This window comes from Rousettus aegyptiacus, unplaced genomic scaffold (assembly GCF_014176215.1).
Source record: "Rousettus aegyptiacus isolate mRouAeg1 unplaced genomic scaffold, mRouAeg1.p scaffold_m13_p_1, whole genome shotgun sequence".
Taxonomy (NCBI): Eukaryota; Metazoa; Chordata; class Mammalia; order Chiroptera; family Pteropodidae; genus Rousettus; species Rousettus aegyptiacus.
In genome coordinates this window covers 65,413,149-65,434,627 of record NW_023416284.1, presented here as the reverse complement: position 1 = coordinate 65,434,627, position 21,479 = coordinate 65,413,149, and the positions used below count along the sequence as shown (strand labels likewise).

The 21,479-nt window shown below is 36.4% G+C and overlaps 1 protein-coding gene across 4 annotated transcripts in view; it reads right to left on the bottom strand.

Moving 5' to 3' along the window:
- Positions 1-11,558, bottom strand: part of FNBP1L (formin binding protein 1 like) — an 86,466-nt gene extending 74,908 nt beyond the window's left edge. For 2 of the 4 annotated variants that reach the window (XM_016134234.2, XM_016134235.2), the window contains exon 1: positions 11,324-11,519. In XM_016134234.2, the coding sequence (XP_015989720.1) occupies positions 11,324-11,347 (24 nt within the window). In that variant the 5' untranslated portion in view covers positions 11,348-11,519. Of the gene's footprint in view, positions 1-11,323 lie in introns of all 4 variants that reach the window. The other 2 variants (XM_016134232.2, XM_036236541.1) reach the window with 2 other exon arrangements.
- Between the last annotated feature and the right edge of the window lie 9,921 nt (positions 11,559-21,479).

Here is a 21,479-nt window from a genome sequence, read left to right as displayed (position 1 = left end):
CTAAGTACCTCCTATACATGTAATAATAGAGTATTTGTTTTTTGTGACTGGTTTAATTTCATTTAACATAATGTCCTCACAGTTCATCCATGTTTTGTAGCATATGCCAGCATTTCTTTCCTTGATTTTCAAGGCTTAATAATATTCCTTTGTATCTATACACAATTTTGCTTATGTATTTATCTACTGATGAATACTTGGGTTCCTTCTAGCTTCTGGTTACTGTAAATGTTATGAGCACTGATGTATAAATATTTCTTCGAGACTCTGCTTTCAACTTTTCTGGGTATATACTCAAAAATGGAATTGGTGAATCATAACGTAATTCTATAGTTAATTTCTGAGGAACCGTCATACTGTTTTTCATTGCATGATTTTATATTCCCACCAACAGTGCCCAAAGTTTCTAATTTCTTCATATCCTCATTAACATTTATCTTCCATTGTTTTGATAGTAACATTCTAACGGGTATGAGATAGACCACAGAAGATTTTTAAGAGATGAAGCAATTCTACATGAACTTGTAATAGTGGATACATGACATTATACACTTGTCAAAACCTACAGAACTTCACAGCACTAACAATAAATCTTTATGCAATTTTTTTAAAAATCACTGAAAAAGTCAGAAGAGTCCCAGGAAAGAATGCAAACTGTGATAAGAAAATCTAACTGTATTACAAATTTATGAAAACAACCTCATTTAAGAGGATGGGGAGAATGGTACTGACCTAAGTAAATCTGAAAATTTAGAATATGTAAGACTAAAGGGAAAAAGAACTGTACATAAGTACTGTACCCTAGTTGGTAATGTTGTTCCCCAGAGGGCTGTAGGTTAACAACTTTGATATTTCTATGTTTATATACTGAAAAGAATAATTACGCAAAGGATGGCAGGTGAAGGGAGTTGTTAAAATGGGGATTTACAGATAGGCAAGTGGAAGAGACTAGAAGGATACACGTAGTAATGGATTTGAGTTGGAGACATCAGTAAGAACTCACGTTTAATATAGATGGTTACACACGGAAATACTTATAATGTGTGTATATACTCAAGTTAGTATGTACACATATATTTCTTTGTTTTATCAGCTGAGAAAGACTAAAACAAATGAAATCTCAGTAGCAACAAGCACATCTAGTATCCATATTTTGGTTTCTAATATCATTCCCCAATAAAATAAACCAGGACTCTTGGGGAAAATTCCTGATTCTAGGACTGGGGCAGGAAATATGCAAGGTGAGTCTAAATCATCTTGTCCCAGAAAATAAGGAAGTATACAAAAAGTCATTTTTGATGGAAATGTGTTATAGAAGCACAGGAGCCAACTGAAAGAGTGTCCAATGGCAAACGCTGGAAGAATACAAGCAAAATAAGTGAAATAGTATTGGATTATAACCTAAAATATAAATATCCTTGAATCCATACTGATATAAATACTGAAAAAATAAATGGAATAGGGAGACAAATAGCCCATGCAGAAGAATTCCAAATTAATTATGTAGATACTCCATTCTAAAAGAAAAAAACATAACCTCTCTAAGTGTGAGTTGCACTGTGACTTCATGCCAGAGAGACAGTATGGAAAGAGAGGAAAAAATAACTTTACAGTGGAATAACCTGACAAACCACTATTTCAGCCAGATAACCAAGATTAATAACAGTGATAAATCATATTGATAATATGCACCCTGAAATGGGGATTGATGAAAATGACACATGTTCTTTCCCTCAAAAATCCATAATCCCAGTCTGATCACAAAAACAAACAAATTCCATTATAGAGGCATCATATATCTGACCAGTAGTCCTCTAAACTCTCAAGGTCATCGCACCCAAGGAAAGTCCGAGAAAATGGCACAGACAATAAGTGCCTAAGGAAACATGACAACTAAATGTAATGTGGAACAGAAAGACATTAAAGACTAAAGAAACTTGAATAAAAACTATGGACTTTAGATAGTAATAATGTATCAATATTGGTTCATTAATTGTAACAAATATACCATCTAATGTAGCAATTTAAACAAAAAAGAGCAAATGCCAGTAACCCTAAGCTGATGGCTGGCCTTTTACTCTCTGGAGACAATTTTATATCTTGGTATTACATTTAGGTGACTAAGAGATCTGCGTAATTACAGGGTATCTTTATTGTTTCCAACATTCAGGAAAACTTTCTACTCACAAAATAAACTTCTGGCCTTATTTCAGGACCCTTTTCTCAGTCCCTGCATTGCCTTCACTCAGTCTGGGATCAGGTCAACTATGCCACAACTTATCAATTCTAGACACTTGCTCAAAACACCCATCTGTTCTAGCAGGTGATATTACAATGGCATGGTGTGGCAACCAAGAAGCAATCCATAGATTCTAGCTAAGACACATAAGCCTTTCACCACCAGGCCTCTTAAAATGGGGATGGTCTGTGTTAGACCCCTAAAAGACCTCATCTCTAAAATATTTGCTCTGTCATATTTATGTTATTGCTTTTTCTTACTTCCCACTCTATTATTCAAACGCGCGCGCGCACACACACACACACACACACACAGTACAAGGCCAACATTAACTCACTGGGGACAGAGACCATAAATGCTATGTTTTAGGGTGCCTAAACCTTTCCCCTTTCTTCCTTTCTAATAGAACCCTAATTTTGTTCAAGTGGCAACATGCCCAACTTTGGACAGTGAGACCTAAAGGAATGTCTGTTGTGGGGACATCTGAGAAAGCTTTACCTTCCTGATAAACCGGCAGATATAGTTGATATTGTTCCTCTCGGGTTTTTTTGTTTTGTTTAGTTTTTATTATTTATGCCTACAGCACCTGGTCTTCCTAGGTGGTCTCCCATCCAAGTACTAATCAGGCTCGACCCTGCTTAGCTTCTGACATTGGGCTTGTTTAGGGTGGCATGGCCATAGACCATGGACCGTGGCTCCATTGGACACGAACCCAGGATCTTCTGCATGTAAAGCAGACGTGCTAACCGCTACACTATGGAACCACGTCCCTCTTGCTGTTTTTGTTTGTTTCTGTGTTTTTGCCTTACATACAGACATAATGATTGGAGTTGCAACCACCACCTTGTAACCCTGAGGGAAAGTCTAAAACAACTGCATAGATGCTGACCCTGATAGTGTTGAGTTCATGAACCCAAGCCAGTGACCACCTACCTTCAAATTTCTTATTATATAAAACAAACTATGTTTAAGTACCTGTTTAAAAAAAAAAAATCAAATGTGGCCCCCAACACCATTAACAGTCATGATAAATATAACTTCAAAAGAGAGGCTACAACACACCTCAGAAAGAATAGAAAGAAATATACACCTCCTGGGCTTTCACAATAGGCTTGGAAAAGAGGTAGAGGATCTGAACAATTCCAGGATAAACTATCAAGCAAAATCCCTTAAAGGGATCAAAAACTTCTAACACCCAAACCCTAAACTTAGGGCTTATCAGAGCTCAGTAGGCCCTAATCTTCGTAGACATCTTCTCAGAGTCCAGGGATCACAAAATATTTAAGGAAGGTCTCTCACATGAAAGACAGAGAGGAACCAAAACTCGCAAAAAGAAAAGAAGCAATTTGGAGGCAACAAACATTATGCAAGGATAAGAAAACTATAAACACTACAAAACAAAAATCTGTCTTTGATATACATAAAAATTTTTAAAAGATATTGCTCCAAGATGCAAGCAAAAAAAATGCTATTTTAAAAGTACATTCATGGGAGTGGGGCTGGAGGGCTGGGTGAAAAGGTTAAGAAATAGAAAATTAATAAAAGCACATTCGGGTAAAAAAACAGCTTAGAAATTAAAAAGTTACAAATAAAGTAAAAATTAGAAACCAGAAAGAAAAAAAGGCATACGTTACTTTTTCCCTGAGGATGTTTGCCAATCGTGAAAATGGGATCTTTGTTTTAATAACACAGTAAGTGTTATGGAGACAGAAATCAAAATCCAATAAGCACACAATGGAATTCCAAGTCTTAAACTTGGTTTAACGTGGTCCCAGGCTAGGACTGACCCCAGTTACATAGCAAAAGAAAATACAAATCCTATATATACAATAGAATACTACAAACTAACCACAGAGGATGATTCTCACAAACACCATGTTAAATGAAGAAAGTCAGAGGAAAAAGGGGACACATAGTGTGATATCAACCTATGTGAAGTTACAAAAAAACCTACATAAACAATGTTAATATAAGTCAGAACAGTGATTACTTTGGGGGAGGGGCTGTTTACTGGGAACAACATAAGAGATCCTGTATCTTGATCATGGTGGGACTCACATGAATATATTCATTAAAAAAAAAAAAAAACTCTTAAAGTTGTATATGTAAGATTTGAACACTTTAATATATGAATGTTGTATCTTAATGCAACTTTTTTTAAAATGAAGGTAAAATAGGAAATTTTAAGATTAAAAAGTTATTATGACTTATAATCAGCCTTGGCAAACAGTCTTAAATCCAGAAGGTTGATTCAAAAATAATGATTTGTTTTTGTTTAAAAGCAATTTACCATAGATGTTTCAATTATCTTGATTTTTATAATTTATACTAAAAAAATCTCAACTAACCATTAATTTTTGTCAAAAATCTCTCAGAATCACCTTAACACCTGTACTCTCTGAAATCAATCTTTTATATTTTCCCAATTCATTAAGTCTCAGACAATTTATATTATTCTTACATATGACCATCCATTAATACTCAAAGCATATAACCACAGAACATTCACTATTCTCATTTTAGAATTCAAAGGGCCATATCACTAATCATTTGTACTAAAATAACCAAGGAAATGAGAATTCGAGACTTGAATAAACTGAAATAAATTTCTTATGAACAGGCACAACTAGTTCTATTTCCAGATAACAGAAAGGATCCCTAAATTAAAATGAAGATATGAGGAATATACACCAGAGGGGAAAAAATTTTAGTATTCAAAACATAATTTGATGATAGTGATAGGAATCCATTGATTCCCTCATTCAATCAATATTTCAGTGCTTATTATATTCCTATTCCTATTCTACAAATTAGGGATACAGCAGGAACAGATGGCTTTCACTCTCTAGAAACAAAATAATGATGTGCCAAAAATAGGAAAATGACCCTATACATTGATGCTTTTTCAAACTACAAATATATAATAATACTATTTCACAAATTTCATGAGGTATTGTTTAAATCTGATGATTAGTTCTCTATCAAACTTAAGAAAAAATTGCTCCTAAGTCTCAATTTTTAATGACTAATTTGGGTTCGATAGGGACATTTTACAAAAACCTTTATTCTTACTATTCTAGACTTCCTTCTCTTGGGCTCCATACAAATTCTAACTGCTGAATCTCACATTACAAAAAGCAGTCAGATATTTCACATAGTGGTTTCGATGAACTAGTCAATGAAAATTCTATATAAGTAATCACAGAATTAACATTACTTATTGTAGAAAAAAAGAGAAATGCTGAAAAGCACATATGGCAATATTAAAATTAACTGTAACCACAACAGATTATTATTTAAGTACAATTTAACATTTTAAAGTATCTATCATTCTATCATTAATTAAGACTATTTCAAAATAGTCTAACCTATTTTTTTATGAGAAACTTAATCCACAAATCAGCTCATGAAGCTAGCCTAGTAATTAAAACAAAACTGGGGAGATAAAAACTTACTGCATTTTTCCAATGAACACCTCTCTCACGCTTAGAAAAAGCACTAGAACTAAACCTATATAAAAATAATAATATTGTCACAGATAATAAGGGAGGAAAAAACAGTATAAACAAGTTACAGGAATAACATGTTTTTAAAAAATGTAGCTGATTTCAGAAACAAGAACATATTATTAAAGAAACCAACATCCTTCAAATATTCTTGCAGAGGTGATAAAATCAATACAACTTTCATCTTCTAAAACCCAAAGGGGTTCCTCCTGGCACCACCAAAAGATTCAGAAGAGATAATCCCTTCCACTGACACAAAGTAAGATTTCCATCTGTGAATTTTAAATGCTCTAAAAATGGAGTTACATGTTAATGCATAACTATGCACACGCGATCTCTCTCGCTCTCCCCTCCCTCCCTCCCTCCCTCCCTCTATCTCTCTCTCCTCTCTCTCCTCTCTCTCCCTCTCTCTCTCTCTCTCTCTCTCTCTCTCTCTCACACACACACACACACACACACACACACACACACACACACGATTCATGAATCTGAATCAAGTATTCTTTCAGCCAGATGGACCTCAGCCTGTCCTACCGTTCATCACTATTTTCAGGCTCCTACACTCAAATTCAAGACAAACCTAGCCACTATCCCCAGGTCAGTCTAGCAAACATTCACTAAAGATCATGGTAGTGTCAGGCTCCATGCCAGGCAGTGTACTGATCTGAGGATATAGCAATGAATCAGACTGTGAATAAGCAATGAATAAGACATGATCTCTCCCCTCTAGGAACTTCTCAGGAATCCCCATATGCAAACCCCTCCTTATTCCAATTATCTTTTTCGTATGTCTGATATAATGTACATAGCCTGAACTAATATATGGAACAGCGTTTGGTTCCTATAAAACAAAGTCTTTATATAATCTTTTCCTCCTGCAGGTATGAATATGCCCCTCCCCCAAAGTGAATTTTTCCTTTTTTGCTATTGAGCTGAAAATGTTTAAAGACTCTAGATTATTAAATAAGAAGCCACTTATAGATATACATAGAAGGTGCTCCATAATTATAAGCCATTACTATTCTCTTGTCCTATTTTCTGCCTGCAAACATGGGTTGATTCATAGGAAAAAGTAGGTAAAATAGGTTTTTCAGTTTCCAGTCAAACCCACATAGGTTGGGGGAAGGAGAAAGAGTGAGTGTTTTAAGATAAAGACAGGGAGGGAAATGGAAACGAGTGATTTAAGGAAGTAGCAATACAGAGGAGATACTGGTTAGAGGCAGCTTTCCAGCTCCCACGTTATTATAGTCATGACAAAATGATGGAATGAACAAGTGTCTTGATTAACTCTAGCCCTCCTTAATGAATAACAATATAACAATTTCTACCAACAAAAGGGAACATAAGCTATAAATATTACACCATGACTATTTTCCAAAGATTTGAATGTATAAGAAATTACTAACTATAATATAAGGTAGTAGTCCCACAATGATATCAATTTAGCACAGAATTTAGAGTTAAGAATACTACATCAAAATGACTCAAGATTTCCTTACAAAGGGTTGTTATAAGCTTTCATAAATCTCACCATACATTGCACAGTGCCTGCTTCCCTAAAACAGCCACAATATTTATTTCATTTTTTAAACTAAATTCCTACAACAGTTTCATGGCCTTTGAAAAAGCAATATAGTTCACATTGATAAAGTTTTCTTTGTCAACCTCCTCTAGAGAATGCCTTCTAAAAAATTTGAAATAATAATGAAGTCAATAGTACAGTATAGTCTAACCATTATAGACTACAATGGGACCAAATTCCTTTGTTCTAAACAAATACATTAATCTGGCCTGATATTTCGCCAACTATTTTAGCAGTCCAGTCACCAAGTATCAGTCAGATAAGTTCAAAAGAACCACAATCTGTAAAAAATTGTTAACCCAAGTACTAAAATTTAACTTTATCATTTTGGTTTCAGCTTGTTTAGACCTTCTTGAACTGTTATCCAGACCACCTAATCTACCATCACCTACAAAGGCCCTCAGAACCACAAAAATGTCCTCCAGAATGCACCTATTAATCAGTAACCAACATTCGGGGCAATGCAATGAATTATTTATATTAATCAGGCAAAGCATGCATGATCACCTACAGGTATTGTTTTAGTCAGTAAAACAATGAAAAAATTAACCCAGTCCCTATACTCAAGGACTGAAAAATCTAATACACTTAAAACAGAAGTGTTAAAATAGCTACATAAAGTGCTATGAAGACAAAGGTAAGGAAGAATTAAAGGGTTAAGCCTGGGGGTGTTACATAAAGAATCCACTGACTGTATCATCCAATATATATTTGTTTCAATTTCTTCCGCTTTGTCAAATTCACTTAGCTAATAATATGATAAAAATAACAAATACTACACTCTTAAAACTAAAGGCCAAAAATCACACAAACCAGGAAACCAGGCATAAAATAGGTTAATAAACCCCTATAAATTAAGTGAGATATTTAAACCTACCTCCTAACTTCCAGACTAGTCTCATTTTCTGTGAGGAGCCAAATTTTTTGGCTTTCAAATCATGATATGAATGCAACGTACATAGCTATATTTTTTCCATATGTATACACACACTCACAACCCATATGCAATTTTTTTTTCTGCTAAACTTTTTAATTGGCTCCTCAAAAAACTAAAAAGCTATCTCCTAATAAATAAAACTTACTAACTAAACACAGGACTTCCACAAGGTCCAATTTCCTCACTTCAAAAAGAGCTAATAACAAAATCTGTGCTTTGTGAAATCAATTCATACTTGACCTATTTTTGATTCAGCCACTCTTCCTGTGATAATAAAGAAATCAACACAATGAACAATGCCTAAGATGCTACCTTAGAATTACACTGCACCTTGAAGAAATGAAGACACTGTCCACTCTTTGATATTACCAGAACAAAGAATCAAGTTTCTGGCACTACTTGACATAATTTCACATTTGGAACACTAGAAATCCCTTAAAACAGCTCAAATTTACTACCAGTTAATTCCTATCCCATCACGTGAAACTACACATCAGACACAATCCACTTGGCCTATCACTATTACTTCTCTCTCCCAGAATCAGTATTAGAGTGGTTCTCTAATTTATTACTTTGTTCTCAAATTTAACATGAGACTTAAGAAGTGTTAAGACAGCAACACAACTCCAATGAATATTATGAGAAATAAACTTGAGTACATAACTGCATATTATCATTTTTTGTAACAACGTGGTCTCGATAATTAAAACTTTGGGACAGTAATGTGATCCTAAACATGAAAAAAATATGAGAACTGGTTTCTAAATTCAAAATTTTAAGATAATTTTCCCAACCTCAAATTCCTCAATGGCTATAGAGCAGTATAGATGTTTGTTACAATCCACTGGAAGCACAATATCCTTTTTCAAAACTGAGAACACTAAAAACAGGAAATCTAGTGAAATTATTGTAAGGTCTTTTCTGGTCCTAACAATAGTCTTCTATACCAACTTATACTTATCTAAGATTTAAACATCCAGTTGATATTAGTTAAGTCTACATTACTTGGTTCCTAACAAATGTTTCACTCAAGCTCTCAAACTGCTAAAAAAATTTTAAACATGAATATTAAATTTAAAAAAAAATAATTTAAAATCTTTTTCAAAATTTTCTAAAAGACAAAACAATTTTTAGTTAGAATGAAAATTCTCATCTTTTTGACAGTTTACCTTTTGAAATTGCTGAGAAACTATTCAAATGCTGAAAGTAAATAACCAAATTACAGGATATAGTGGGAGACTGGTCATCGCTTCTAAATGTAGCATATTCTTAAATTTAAAATTTAACTTTAAAAATCGTATTTTAGTCTTCACTAAAATAGCATACTATTTCTCTTTAAAACTGTTTTTCTATAGTGTGAACAAAGAGTTTTTGAATCTAACTTAAAAGTTAAATCTAAATAATATTCCTCCACTGTTTTCTTGTGTACTTTTAAAAAGTATTGCTTACATTTTTTGCTTCCTCTGAAATGTGGGTCATTTAAATATGTAAAAATAAAAACGGAAAATAAGACTATACTCATCTCCTTTAATTGATGACACGCTACAAGTAACTATAGAATTACAAAACCAAATAATATAATCAACTATAAATGTACACCACCGAAGGGAAAAGACAATTAATGCCTGAGAATCTAACCTAAGTAAAAGGTTAAATTTTACATAATTCATTTACTACATAATCCTACCCAATATAAGAACAATTAAGGTTATCTAAGAAACGAAATGGAGAGGCTCCCAAGATATTTTTTCTTGGGTGGTGTTTACAGACTAAGGAAACACTTGTCTGGAATGTAACAGGAGATTCCTGGGCTGGCTAAATAGATGTTCGACCAGATAAACTCTAAAGTCTTTTCAATTCTAAAATTCCCAATCTGTAAAATGTGAAATATAAAAATAAGAAAACATTTTGCCCTTCAATTAACCGATCTCCCTTCATTCCCGTTCTAATAGCAAGTATGGAAATCAAAAAGTTCTTTCTCCCTTTTCTCTGCAGTGATTTCACGAGATCCTCGTTAACAAAAGGTACGTAAAATATGCACAGGTGGGATAATAAGGGGAGTGGCTGAGGCCAGGCTGCTCTCGGGACAGCGCCCCCACGCCCCTGTCTCTCCGCGGCACCTGAGAAATCTCTGCTCTCCACACCTCCACCCTTTCGTGGCGGCGTCGCGAGCAAGCACCTTGACCGGACATTGGGCATTGTCTGGAACCTCCAGCGCCCAAGAAAGGCAAGGAAGAAAGAAAGAGAAGATGGAAAACGAGTGAGAATAAAGAACGAAAGAGGAAATACAGCAATTGGAAAGCTGTACGCTTCTTTTGGGAAAATTGGCTTCCCCCATCCATCACTCAATTCAACTCATCCCAAAAGGCAACCCCCACGGCCAAGGTAGCAGCCAGGGTGGCCAAGCGGGAGCTCCCAAAGCTACGAGGGTCGGAACCACGGAGACAGGGAGAAAATGGGCGTGTGGGCTGGGCCCGACTGGCCGCAGGCCGGGCTCGAACAAAGCCGCCGGCTCCCCCTACCTGGAGCGAGAACGGCGGGCGGCGCCTCGCGGATCCCGGAGCAGCCCCGACCCGGCGACGCCCTCGCCCCGGGGACCCTCGCCCGGGCGGGGTACCACGGCGGCTCCCCCCTCCACGCCCGCGAACAGCGCCCCTTCGGGACAATGGGGCTCCCTTCCCCGCCTCCAAGCGGGGAGATACAAAGGCAGAGAAGCGCGGCCCGGCACGGAGCCAGGCGTCGGGAAAGTAAAGGCGGAGGAGGGAGAGGGCACGGGAGAGGATGGCGGCGGGCGCGGGAGCCCGCGGGCCGTGCCCCCGGCGTCCGGGCGCTGCCCTCAGCCCCGCAGCGGCGGCAGAGGCGGGAACGCGGACCAGCAGCCTTTCAACCCGCGGCCGAGAGGGTCTGCACACAAAGAGGAGCGGGACCCCCCACCTCCGCCCGGGCGCAGACGGCCGGACGCGCTCCTGCAGCCGACGGTCAGCGGCGCCGGCCCAGCCCGCGTCCCTCGGGGGCTGGGGGCCGGGGTCCGCGCGGGGCGCCCCCTCTCCCGGACTCACCCACAGCTCCGTGCCCCAGCTCATGGCGGAACTCGAAGCGACTCGGGCCGTCTAGCTGCCCCGCTGTCCGTCCGTCTGCTCTGCCGTCAGTCTGCCCGACCTCCCACTGGCTAGCCGGCGGGCTCGCAGCTCTGCTCCTCTGCCTCCGAAGGTGCCGCCACCTCAGGACTCCCCAGTGAGCGAGAAAGAGTCGACTGGACAAGCCGCCGCCGCCGCCGCGTCCCCGCCTCCCGGAGCCAGCAGGGAGGGGGCCGGGGCGAGGGGAGGCGGGACCCGGGGAGGGGAGGGGGCGGGGCGCGGTGCACCCTGGGATCGGGGCGGACTCGCGGTTTCCCAGCCCCTGCGATCAGGATACCCTTGCAGGAAAGTCTCCCACCCCTGCCGGCTCACCGCCGGGTCTCTTCCCGCCCGCCCCTCGAGTCTCGGACAGCCCCACCGTCGCCCACGCTCGGCTCTCTGTTCCAAGATGGAAAGGGAGAAGGAAGAGACGCCCACCGCCCTTCTCTGCCTTGAGCCCCCTTAGATGAGGCAATTCCAGTCACCCTCCCTTTCTCCTCGCCTCCTCCACTTGGCAGAAACCCTTACAAGGAAACCTCATTCAAATCCTTGCTTTTTAGATTGTGGAGAGTTGTGTTTTATTTATAAGAAAAAAGTCTTGATGGTTAAGGTGATCTTGGCAATCACTGAAATGTGTAGAGGTTGAATGTCAAATGTGAGTGCAACTTGCCCCTGATTCTATTTTTAATAAAACATTTTAATTGTATAAGTTTTGTCAGGAAATTATATAGTCAGATCTTTCAGCATTCGTTTGGAGATGTTGCCATGACACGAGATGGAAGACATGGACAAATGTGTCTCATCACCTGCAGGAAATGAGAACGGAGCTTGCCCTTTATCTGGAATGGGCACTTTGTGTAAGGGGGTGCAGGGGGAGCCAGATTCCTCCTCGACAGTGCAAAGAACTCATTCGGACCTCTCTCATTCACTATGTCGGAATCTTGGAGGCAGGTCCACCATTTCCTTTTTCCTCTGTGGAGTTACTGCCCAGCCTTTCTGAGCAATCATTAACTGCAATCAGCAAGTTTGGCTGCAGCTATTAGATATAAAGTATACTTAACGACTCCCTGACATATGCTTTAGCATTAATTGCTTGTCTTCTAAACACACATACACACGTTCAATCTAATCACTAGTAGAGTACTCCTCAGTGTGTCATGACAGCTGAGTGTCTTAAAAATTCTCCCTAAAAAAGGAACTCTCTCTCATACACTGCTGGTGGGAATGTAAACTAGTAGAGCCACTGTGGAAAACAGTATGGAGGTTCCTCTCAAAAAATTAAGAATTGAGCTACCATATGATCCAGCAAACTTTCTTATAGGTAGCTACCTAAAACTTTTAAAAACAATTATTCAGAAAGTTATATGTATTCCTCACCGCAGCATTAGTCACTGTATCCAAGTGTCCTTTGATGGATGATTAGTTAAAGACGTGGCACATATATACAAGCCATAAGAAGGATGAAATACTGCCATTTGAGACAACAAAGATGGATCCTGAGTATATCGTGCTAAGGGAAATAAGACAGAAGAGGACAAGAATATGATTTCACTCAGATGTGGGATATAAAACAGAAAGCAATAAACAAAACAGATGAATTTATATACACAGACAACAGTAGGAAGGTTACCAGAGGCAAAGGAGGGGTGAAAGTAGGATGAAGGAGATAAAGGAGTCAAATATATGGTGACAGAAGGAGACTAGACTTCGGGTGGTGAACACACAATGCAATATACAGATGACGTATTGTAGAATTGTACAGTTGAAACTTACTATAATGTTATTAACCAGTCACCCCAATAAATTTAATTTTCAAAAATAAAAAATTAAAATAAATAATAAACATAAAAAGTTCTCCCTACCAATGCATTTGAAACTCCTCCCCTATAGAGCCTGCTCTGGTGCCCCGATCTCTTCTGCTTCAATCCTTGTCCTGGCATAGCTGTGCTCCCTCTTGGGGTTGAAGCAAATAGCCTGAGGCCTCCTGACAGTCCAGCCATAACTCTTGCTAAATTCTTTGCTGCCCTTCTCTAAGTCCAGCTTGAGCACACAAACATCCTCTTCCAAATGGCCAAATTATAAATGCTTAAGTATGCTGTGGAGTGAAAAGGCTGTGAAGCACTGATTGAACACTTTCTCTTTTCAGTATTTTTATACGCTGTTTCTATTTCAACCAAAATTTCTTTAAGGTGATTTACATCACCTAACACTGCTTTCCACCTCTCATCTTCCTTCCTCTCACTGCCTAGACAGCATAAATATATTTAGCAATTTAATTACAAGTAATATTTACTAGTAATGGAAAATAAATTTATTAAATGAATGTCTCATTATTTAGCACCATTCCAATACTAATGTTAAACAAAAACTTTGGAGACCGCAAGTTTTCCTGAAAGAGAGTTTATTGTGACTAGCCAGAGAAAGGACCAGGCCCTGCAGCATGCAGTCTAAACCACGGGCAGCTGGGCTAGATGGAGAAGACAAACATGTCCAAAGTTCTGAGATTGACAGGGTCTTTTCATATAATAAGTTTGGAAAAGAATGACGTTAAGTTGTTTTGAAATAATGTACAGTGGCTAGAGATAAAAGGAGAAGGGAAACAGTAAAGCCAGGAAAGTTCTGGGGTAGGTGACTAGTCCAAAAGGAAGAAGCATTTGTTGCTTCTGGATTGGTTGTGGGTAACAGTCTGGAAAATTCATGTCAAGCACAATGGCTTGACAGCTGGTGGTCCACTATGCTTTCTAAAGAAGTGCCGAAATAATTGCCTGAAAGTTGATTCAAAGTTTCAACATACATTAAGGAATATGGGCAGTTTTTTGTTAGTTTTGACCTGCAGGTTGCTAACTCATTAACTTTCCTGACTCTTCCTCCCACCCTCTGGCCTGCTGTAGTTTAATTTACAACATCTCAGATATTTTTTTTCTAGTCACTAAGATTTAGTTTATCTAAGTATTGTCATAAAATTTAAGCCATACGGAACATAATTTAGATAAAAATTACATACTTTCCCTTAAAAAAGTAAAATAATCTATGGTTCACATTAAAGATTATCTCCTACATGAACATTTTTCTTCTTCCAAAGTTTCCAAACAGAACTCCTCACATGGAACAATTAATTTCTCTCCAAAATGTTAGGTTTGGGGGCATCAAATTCAGATAAAATTTATGTTATCCTACATAATTATAACATTTAAATATAATTCATATGACTGATTTAAATTGATAATCTCTTTGACATAATTATTTGTAATTTACAAAATTCTTTCATGATTTTAAAATTCACTATTTACTTCAACAACGTCTTTAACCAAAATGATTAAAAAGTGAAAACTATTACAACAAAAGAATAAACTGTTTTGTGTTATACTTTGTCAAAATAATAAAGATTAATTAGATTTCAAAATATTCCTTCTTATAAAAATTCTCTAAAATAATATATGGGTGTTTTGGTTAACAAACATCCAGAAATGTTTTACACACATATATAGTCACATACACAAATGTATATGATCAGCATGGCAGTTTATAAAGCTGTTGATTTTTTACATAATCAGAATCTGTTGGGTATTAAATTATTTTTATATATAAGATCTATGCTTTATGGACCCTGACAAGGCATTTTGTGAGCAATTTAAACACACCATTTTTATTCCTAAAAAAAGTAAAACATAAGTTAGCATCTTGAAAGCAAATTTTCTTTAGTACATTATCTATTATTAACTTATTCCAGATGCTACCCCCAATCATATTTTGCATCATTAAGTGATACAAAATTCTGTCAACCAATTATCTTACACCTTTTTGCCACTTGACTTATTTGGGCAATTTATTACCATGTTGTTTCTTTTTCATATTACATATTTTATAGGGTAATCAACACTAGGAATTAAAGAAATAATGTTATTCTAGCTTTCTCCACATATTTTGACAATGGAGGCACTCTACTGAGTAAACTCGAAAGAGCTCAAAGCATAAGGCTCGTTAGCAATTTTTAAAATTATTAAACTATCTTTTTATTAATTATGGAAAGTAAACTTTTACTGAATGCATTTTCTCTTTAAGCATTGTTTGAATTCTGCTCTATGATAAGCCATTACAGTGTTATCTTTTATCATATATTAATTCAAACATAAGTCCCTTTTATAAATTTTTTGTTATAAACATTTAGCTAATGCCCTTTCCAGTTTCGATTTTTCCCTGCATGAATTCCCTTTAAGTCATATTGTGAAACATAGTTGTTTGCTGCTCCATTCTGGAATGTAGAATAATTTAGTAATCCAATTCATCAACCTCCAACCATAAATCAATCTCTTAAAATAAATTTTTGCAAAAATTTATTCCATATATAAAGTTAATAATGTCTTAAGCACTTTTTTTAAAAGATGTTTTCAAAGAAAAAATGAAGCTTTATATCAACTTAATATTTGGAGTACAGAAAGATTTTCTTAGCATATACGTATCAATATCTCATCCATAAATGGTTACCGATCATGTAGAATTTCCACTACTGAAAGGAAACAATCTCTAAACAATAGCAATTTCTTTCTTATCATTCATTTATCTTAGGACTATTAAAATTAAAACTATAACAGCAGTGTCCACAAATAGAATTATTATCTACATAGGTAGGCCAGAACAATCACGCTAAAACAATTTTAAGAATATCAAAACAATGCACTTGTCACCTTCATTTTAATGCTTCGAATGGAGCACCACATCTAAAACAGGATGATAGTAGAATCTTAATCCATGCCAGCCAAATGAAGAATGACACCGGCTGGTTAACAGTCATCACTACTTTCTGCACTGCCAGTTTTCCTGCTGAGAATTGGAAGAAATCCAAGATTTCAGGAGCAGAGTTGAAGGTGGCTCACTGAAAAAAAAGAAAGAAAGAAAAGAGAAAAAAAAAGGAGGGAAGGAAGGAAGGAAGGAAGGAAGGAAGGAAGGAAGGAAGGAAGGAAGGAAGGAAGGAAGGAAGGAAGGAAGGAAGGAAGGAAACAACCTACCATTTTGTTTTGGGGGATTCTTCTCTCTGTTACTAAATCCAGTTAAAGCATTTTTAAATAATTGTTCCAATGAAACTTGGCAAAAAGTAAAAGAAAATTCTGTATGAATATAATAGATCTGTTTAAAGAAGTAACTCATTTTCACTTTTCTATGATAAGTTCCTTCCCACTGGTTATTAGAGAACCGTGCAACTTTAAAAGCAGTTAGGTATTTATTTAGGTTAAATTCTCTTTAGAGCCAGGAAATCTGGTAAAGCAAAAGTTACAGATTTCTACAGGTGTTTATTACACCTTCCCAAACCCATTCAAATTTCTACTAATTAAATTCTTTAAGTATTCCTTTTGTTTGTTTGATTGTTTGTTTTGTGGGGTTTTGGCCTCTGCTGACAAATTTCAGGATATGCACATCAACTAACAGAAAGAACACCTAGTTCTATTTTTTCTTTCTATGAAATTCAATCAGATTTCATATGCACTTGTAGAAATAAAACCAGCTTTCACAGGCTCACAAGAGCCAATTGTTACATTTTCAAGATTTTTGCAAACAAGTTGCTAAAAATGTTAGCTTTATATCAGCCATGGTGAGAGTATTTTTTACCACGGAACCTGATAAATGCTACAGATCAGGGTTGTTTTCTCCCTTGGACTACTAATTGTTAAACACTAGCACTGCCTAAATCCTATGCAGATTAACAGTGAAGGAAATGAAAATAAACCTTTAGCTGCTAAGTAAGAACAATTCCAAAATGGAATGATAAAAATTAATTTTATTGCATTCATTCAGATGTATTTTGGATCTCCAAGGTCTAATAAGATCATAATTTTTACTTCATTTCCTATGTAACAGAATTACCCATTATGGTAATACTTGTTTTTACTGTCAACATTAGATTCCAATGTTTGTAAGTCTTTGTCACTGGATATTTATTATAACACCTTACTGATTTACTTTAAAAAGTCATGTATTACAATTTTGCATCCTCCATGTACGGACTTTACACTACCTAAGAGTCAATGCATAACACTATTTTTCTTAATAATACAAATGATTTAAATAATCAAAATGAAAACTTCCCTCTAGATTGGTTCTCTTATCCTTATCCAAACACAGTTAACTAAGATTTTAATGCTCATTTTCAAGACCAAATACCTCGGAGTTTTGATATTTTAAGTTTTTTGAAAGTAAGATAATTTACTGCATGTAAATTCAAGCTATTTTTATTTCAGTGACCACTTCACGTTAACATTAGATGAAATAGTCCATTAGATAAAATAAGTTAAAGCCATTTATTTTGAAATAAGCCAACAGATATCCAGTTCCTGGTTAAACTCTGATTATTTGGCTTTAGCCTGAAGAGCCTGGTCATGTAATTGTAATCTAGATCATCTCAAATTAGGACATTCTAAAGAGAATTAGTTTAAATAGCTTCCGACGGATCAAAATTTTCTGCGTGGTTGCCATATTTAGCAAATAAAAATAGAAGACTCCCAGTTACATTTGAATTTCAGATATTGAAAATATTACATGGGACATTCTTATATTACAAATTTTTTGTTGTCTATCTGAAATTCAAATTCAAAAGGGCATCCTATATTTTATCTGGCAACACTAAGTACTCAGTGTGATCTTAAACCCCTGAGGTCAAGGATTCTTAACCAGATGAATTTAGTTAGACCATGGGTTTGAGGGAGTTGATGAACACCTGAAATTGGATGTAAAATATTTTTAATTAGTCTGTAGCTTTTTCTGGGGAACAAAAACATAGCTTTTTATCAGTGGTTCTTAATGAAGAGTTTGCTTTAAAATCTCTCAGAGAGCTTGTAAAAAATTTGTGACTGACAAGGTTGAAGACAGTGGGTAGGTGATGCTATCACTTTTCTTTAATAGAGGGAGGAACTTTTTACTATGCATTTATATGCACAGAATGCTTCCGGAAAGATACACAAGGAATTGTAAGTAGTGGTTACCTCTGGAGAAGGGAACTAGAAGACTAGGGTAAGAAGAAGTCTTATTTTTCACAATTATTTTTCACACTTTTGTACCATTTAATTTTATCACATTGTCCACATCTCATCTATTTAAAAATATAAAAACAATGGTGCCTATGCCTCTCTCTAGGCTTCTGAAGTCAGAATTTCTAAATTTTTAGTGGTTGGGTTGAGTTCATTCGTTTGTTTGTTTGTTTTAACTCCACAGCGTATTTTGATTATACATTGAAATCATTCACTCATTGTTCTGTGGCATTTGCCAAAAGAACAACAAAAACAAATACACACACTCCATACTCACGCACATACCGTTCTCTGTATTTCCCAGGGAAGACCCAGAAAAAGAATAACTCACTTCAGCACAACTGGAAAAGTTCTGCGTAGAACTGACAGGAGGTGAGTCATACCAGTCCACATTCAGAGGCAGAGAAACAAGAGACTGCTCAATGTTTAAGCTGAAGGCTCAGGAGAGTGAACTCCCAATTAATGTTTTTAGTCACTAAATTATACTATGGACTAATTGAGTACATAGTTGCTTATTCCCTCTATTAACTAACCTGCCTTTTCTGCACTTCTCCTAGGTGGGGCCAGGCTTAGTAAGGGCCTGCCATTCCTAGCAACTCTTCTTGTGTCCTGACATCACAGAAATTTGCCCAGCCTGGTTCAAAGAGACAGCCCCACCTGTTAACAATTTACCTTATCCTACCCACTACCCAGCATATGTCATTCAGTGTTCAAGGAATGACTACAATTCTTCAGGATTAAACCTGCAAAGAGGAAACATGCATCCAGCAGAGTATGCTAGAGCACTATCTGCATCATTCTCCTGAACTCAGCCTGAAAAAAGTATCTTTTCTTTATCTATACTTCTGTTCATTTCAGCAAAATTGGCAGGAAAGAATTTCTTCATAGACAACATATAGCTGAGAAGAAAATAAAATTTTATTCCCTTTTCTTAATGTTCTATTTCTGGTCCATTTTGTCCAAAGAAAAGGAATACCACAGATTACATGACTGCACCCCAATTTATGCAATGCATTTGATTTCACTCACAAAAACCTCTGAATGTTACTATGAACCTGTGCCCTAAAAGTAGTGTCTGGTATTCTTTAATTGATAGTAGTCCTAAGGATTTTCTTAGAGATCCTTCCTCAGCCTCCAAATTGGGTAATTTCTGCAGTCATCATGGATAATTCATTTATTCTTTGGAAGACGGTAGTCTAAAATTTCCCTTGATAATACTAAATATTTTCTTGGTTAAAAGTATATAGGATAGTCACCCTAAAATCCTTAAGTTGGTATGTTTAGAAAAAAGAAATAATACAGAACTGAGAATTGTGTATTTTCTCTAGGATATCGATATTCAAGAACCTTCACAATATGGCCTCGAAACTCTCCGCATACCTCCTACCACTCCCTGCCATTGTTCCTACACTCCAGCCGTACACAGCTGCACTTAGTTCCACAGCTTCCTGAGTACTCCATCATGTCTCTGCGCATGTGTTTCTTCTCCATCCGGTTAACTCTTACCCGTTCTCAAAGACTCACCTCACATGTGATGAATCGGAGACATCTTCCATGGAACTTCCTTTCCTTTCCTGACTTTGAACTTGGTGCTCCTTTGTATGTTCTTAGTATTATTTTTGGTACTCACCCCTGAGCAGATAACAATTCAAATAGTCTTTTAACTTGTGTGTCTCCTTTGAGGACAGGACTATTCCTGGCACAGAATAGGTACTCAATTAATATTTAATAAGTGAATATCAAAAGTTCTCCAAATAATAAATCAAAATTCACACTCCACATAGCATTAAAGTGTTTAATCATAGATGTAGGTAAGTCATGTTTCTGGGAGATTGATTTTCAGATTCTTTTACCTCAAACACCTACTTTCCCATTCTTATTTATTTGCTTTCAAATTACCAATAAACAAGATTTAAATATGATTCAAAAAATCTTAAAATGAAAATTATTTATGATTAATGTTCTTAACTGTACTCTTTTTTGTACAGGAAAAGCATTGGCAAGAGCTAATTATTTTAGCTGTGTAAAATGCGCAGAAATTTTTGTAGACTTTTTAAAATAATAAATCCTCCCAAACTTAATTTTTTGAAATTGTACATAAAAATGGCATCGATTAAAAAAAATGGCGTCAGTTACCATTTTTACATTGTTCAGAAATCCAGGTTAAAAGAAACTCTTTAAAAATTAATAAAAGAAATCAGGAAGACCAAAGCAAGCATGACTTCCGTATTCTTGGCAAAAGATATTCAGAGATGAGTCAAGTGCTTATTAAATAGTGAATAATTCCCCCCAAAGGAAGCATGCTTAAGGCTGATTTTTTTAAAGTATGGAGAAAGTCAATTCAATTCTGACTCCAAAACTTCTAATCTAAACATGTTATCTTTTTCTGCTATTGCTTTCCTAAAGAATTATACTTGCGAACATATAATTAATCAAAATAACACATTTAAATGTATTTAAGTACAAGAGATAATTTGGCAAAGCTTACATAGAAAGATAGCCAGATAAGGCAGTATGTGAAAATATATAATCATAAACTTCAAGAAATAGTAAACAAGTTAATCTACATTCAAGCATAGGAGTTATAAAGTACAGAAATAACTTTCTGTACTTTAGAATACAACACTTCTTGTTTAAAACCACATAATTAGATGTTTAAAATCACAGATCTTTTTTAAATATCCAAGGACAAAGATGCGTGTTTTTTGTGGGTTTTTTTTTTCCACCTTCTACCAAGCAAACTATAAAGAGGTGGGAATGAGAACACTTGATTTTATATTATTGTTTGTTTTCTAAAGGTTGAATGTGTTTTTCGAGTTTCCCCAGCTTGATGGTAACATCTTCAAAGGTTTAGATTAGGTCAGTCACAAGGCAGATTGATACAAGCTTTGAAGTTGATTAATTGATTTTAAAGTGTCAGCATGATCGTGTCTAAATCTATTAATCTGCTTCACTTCAAGCAAATTGTTTGTTTATCCTTACCTTAAATTCTCCCAAGAAAGGAGAGTTTGAAACTCCCTAGAAAATGCAATACATTTTGGGTAATGATGAAATTATCCCCTATTATAATCAAGTGTGTT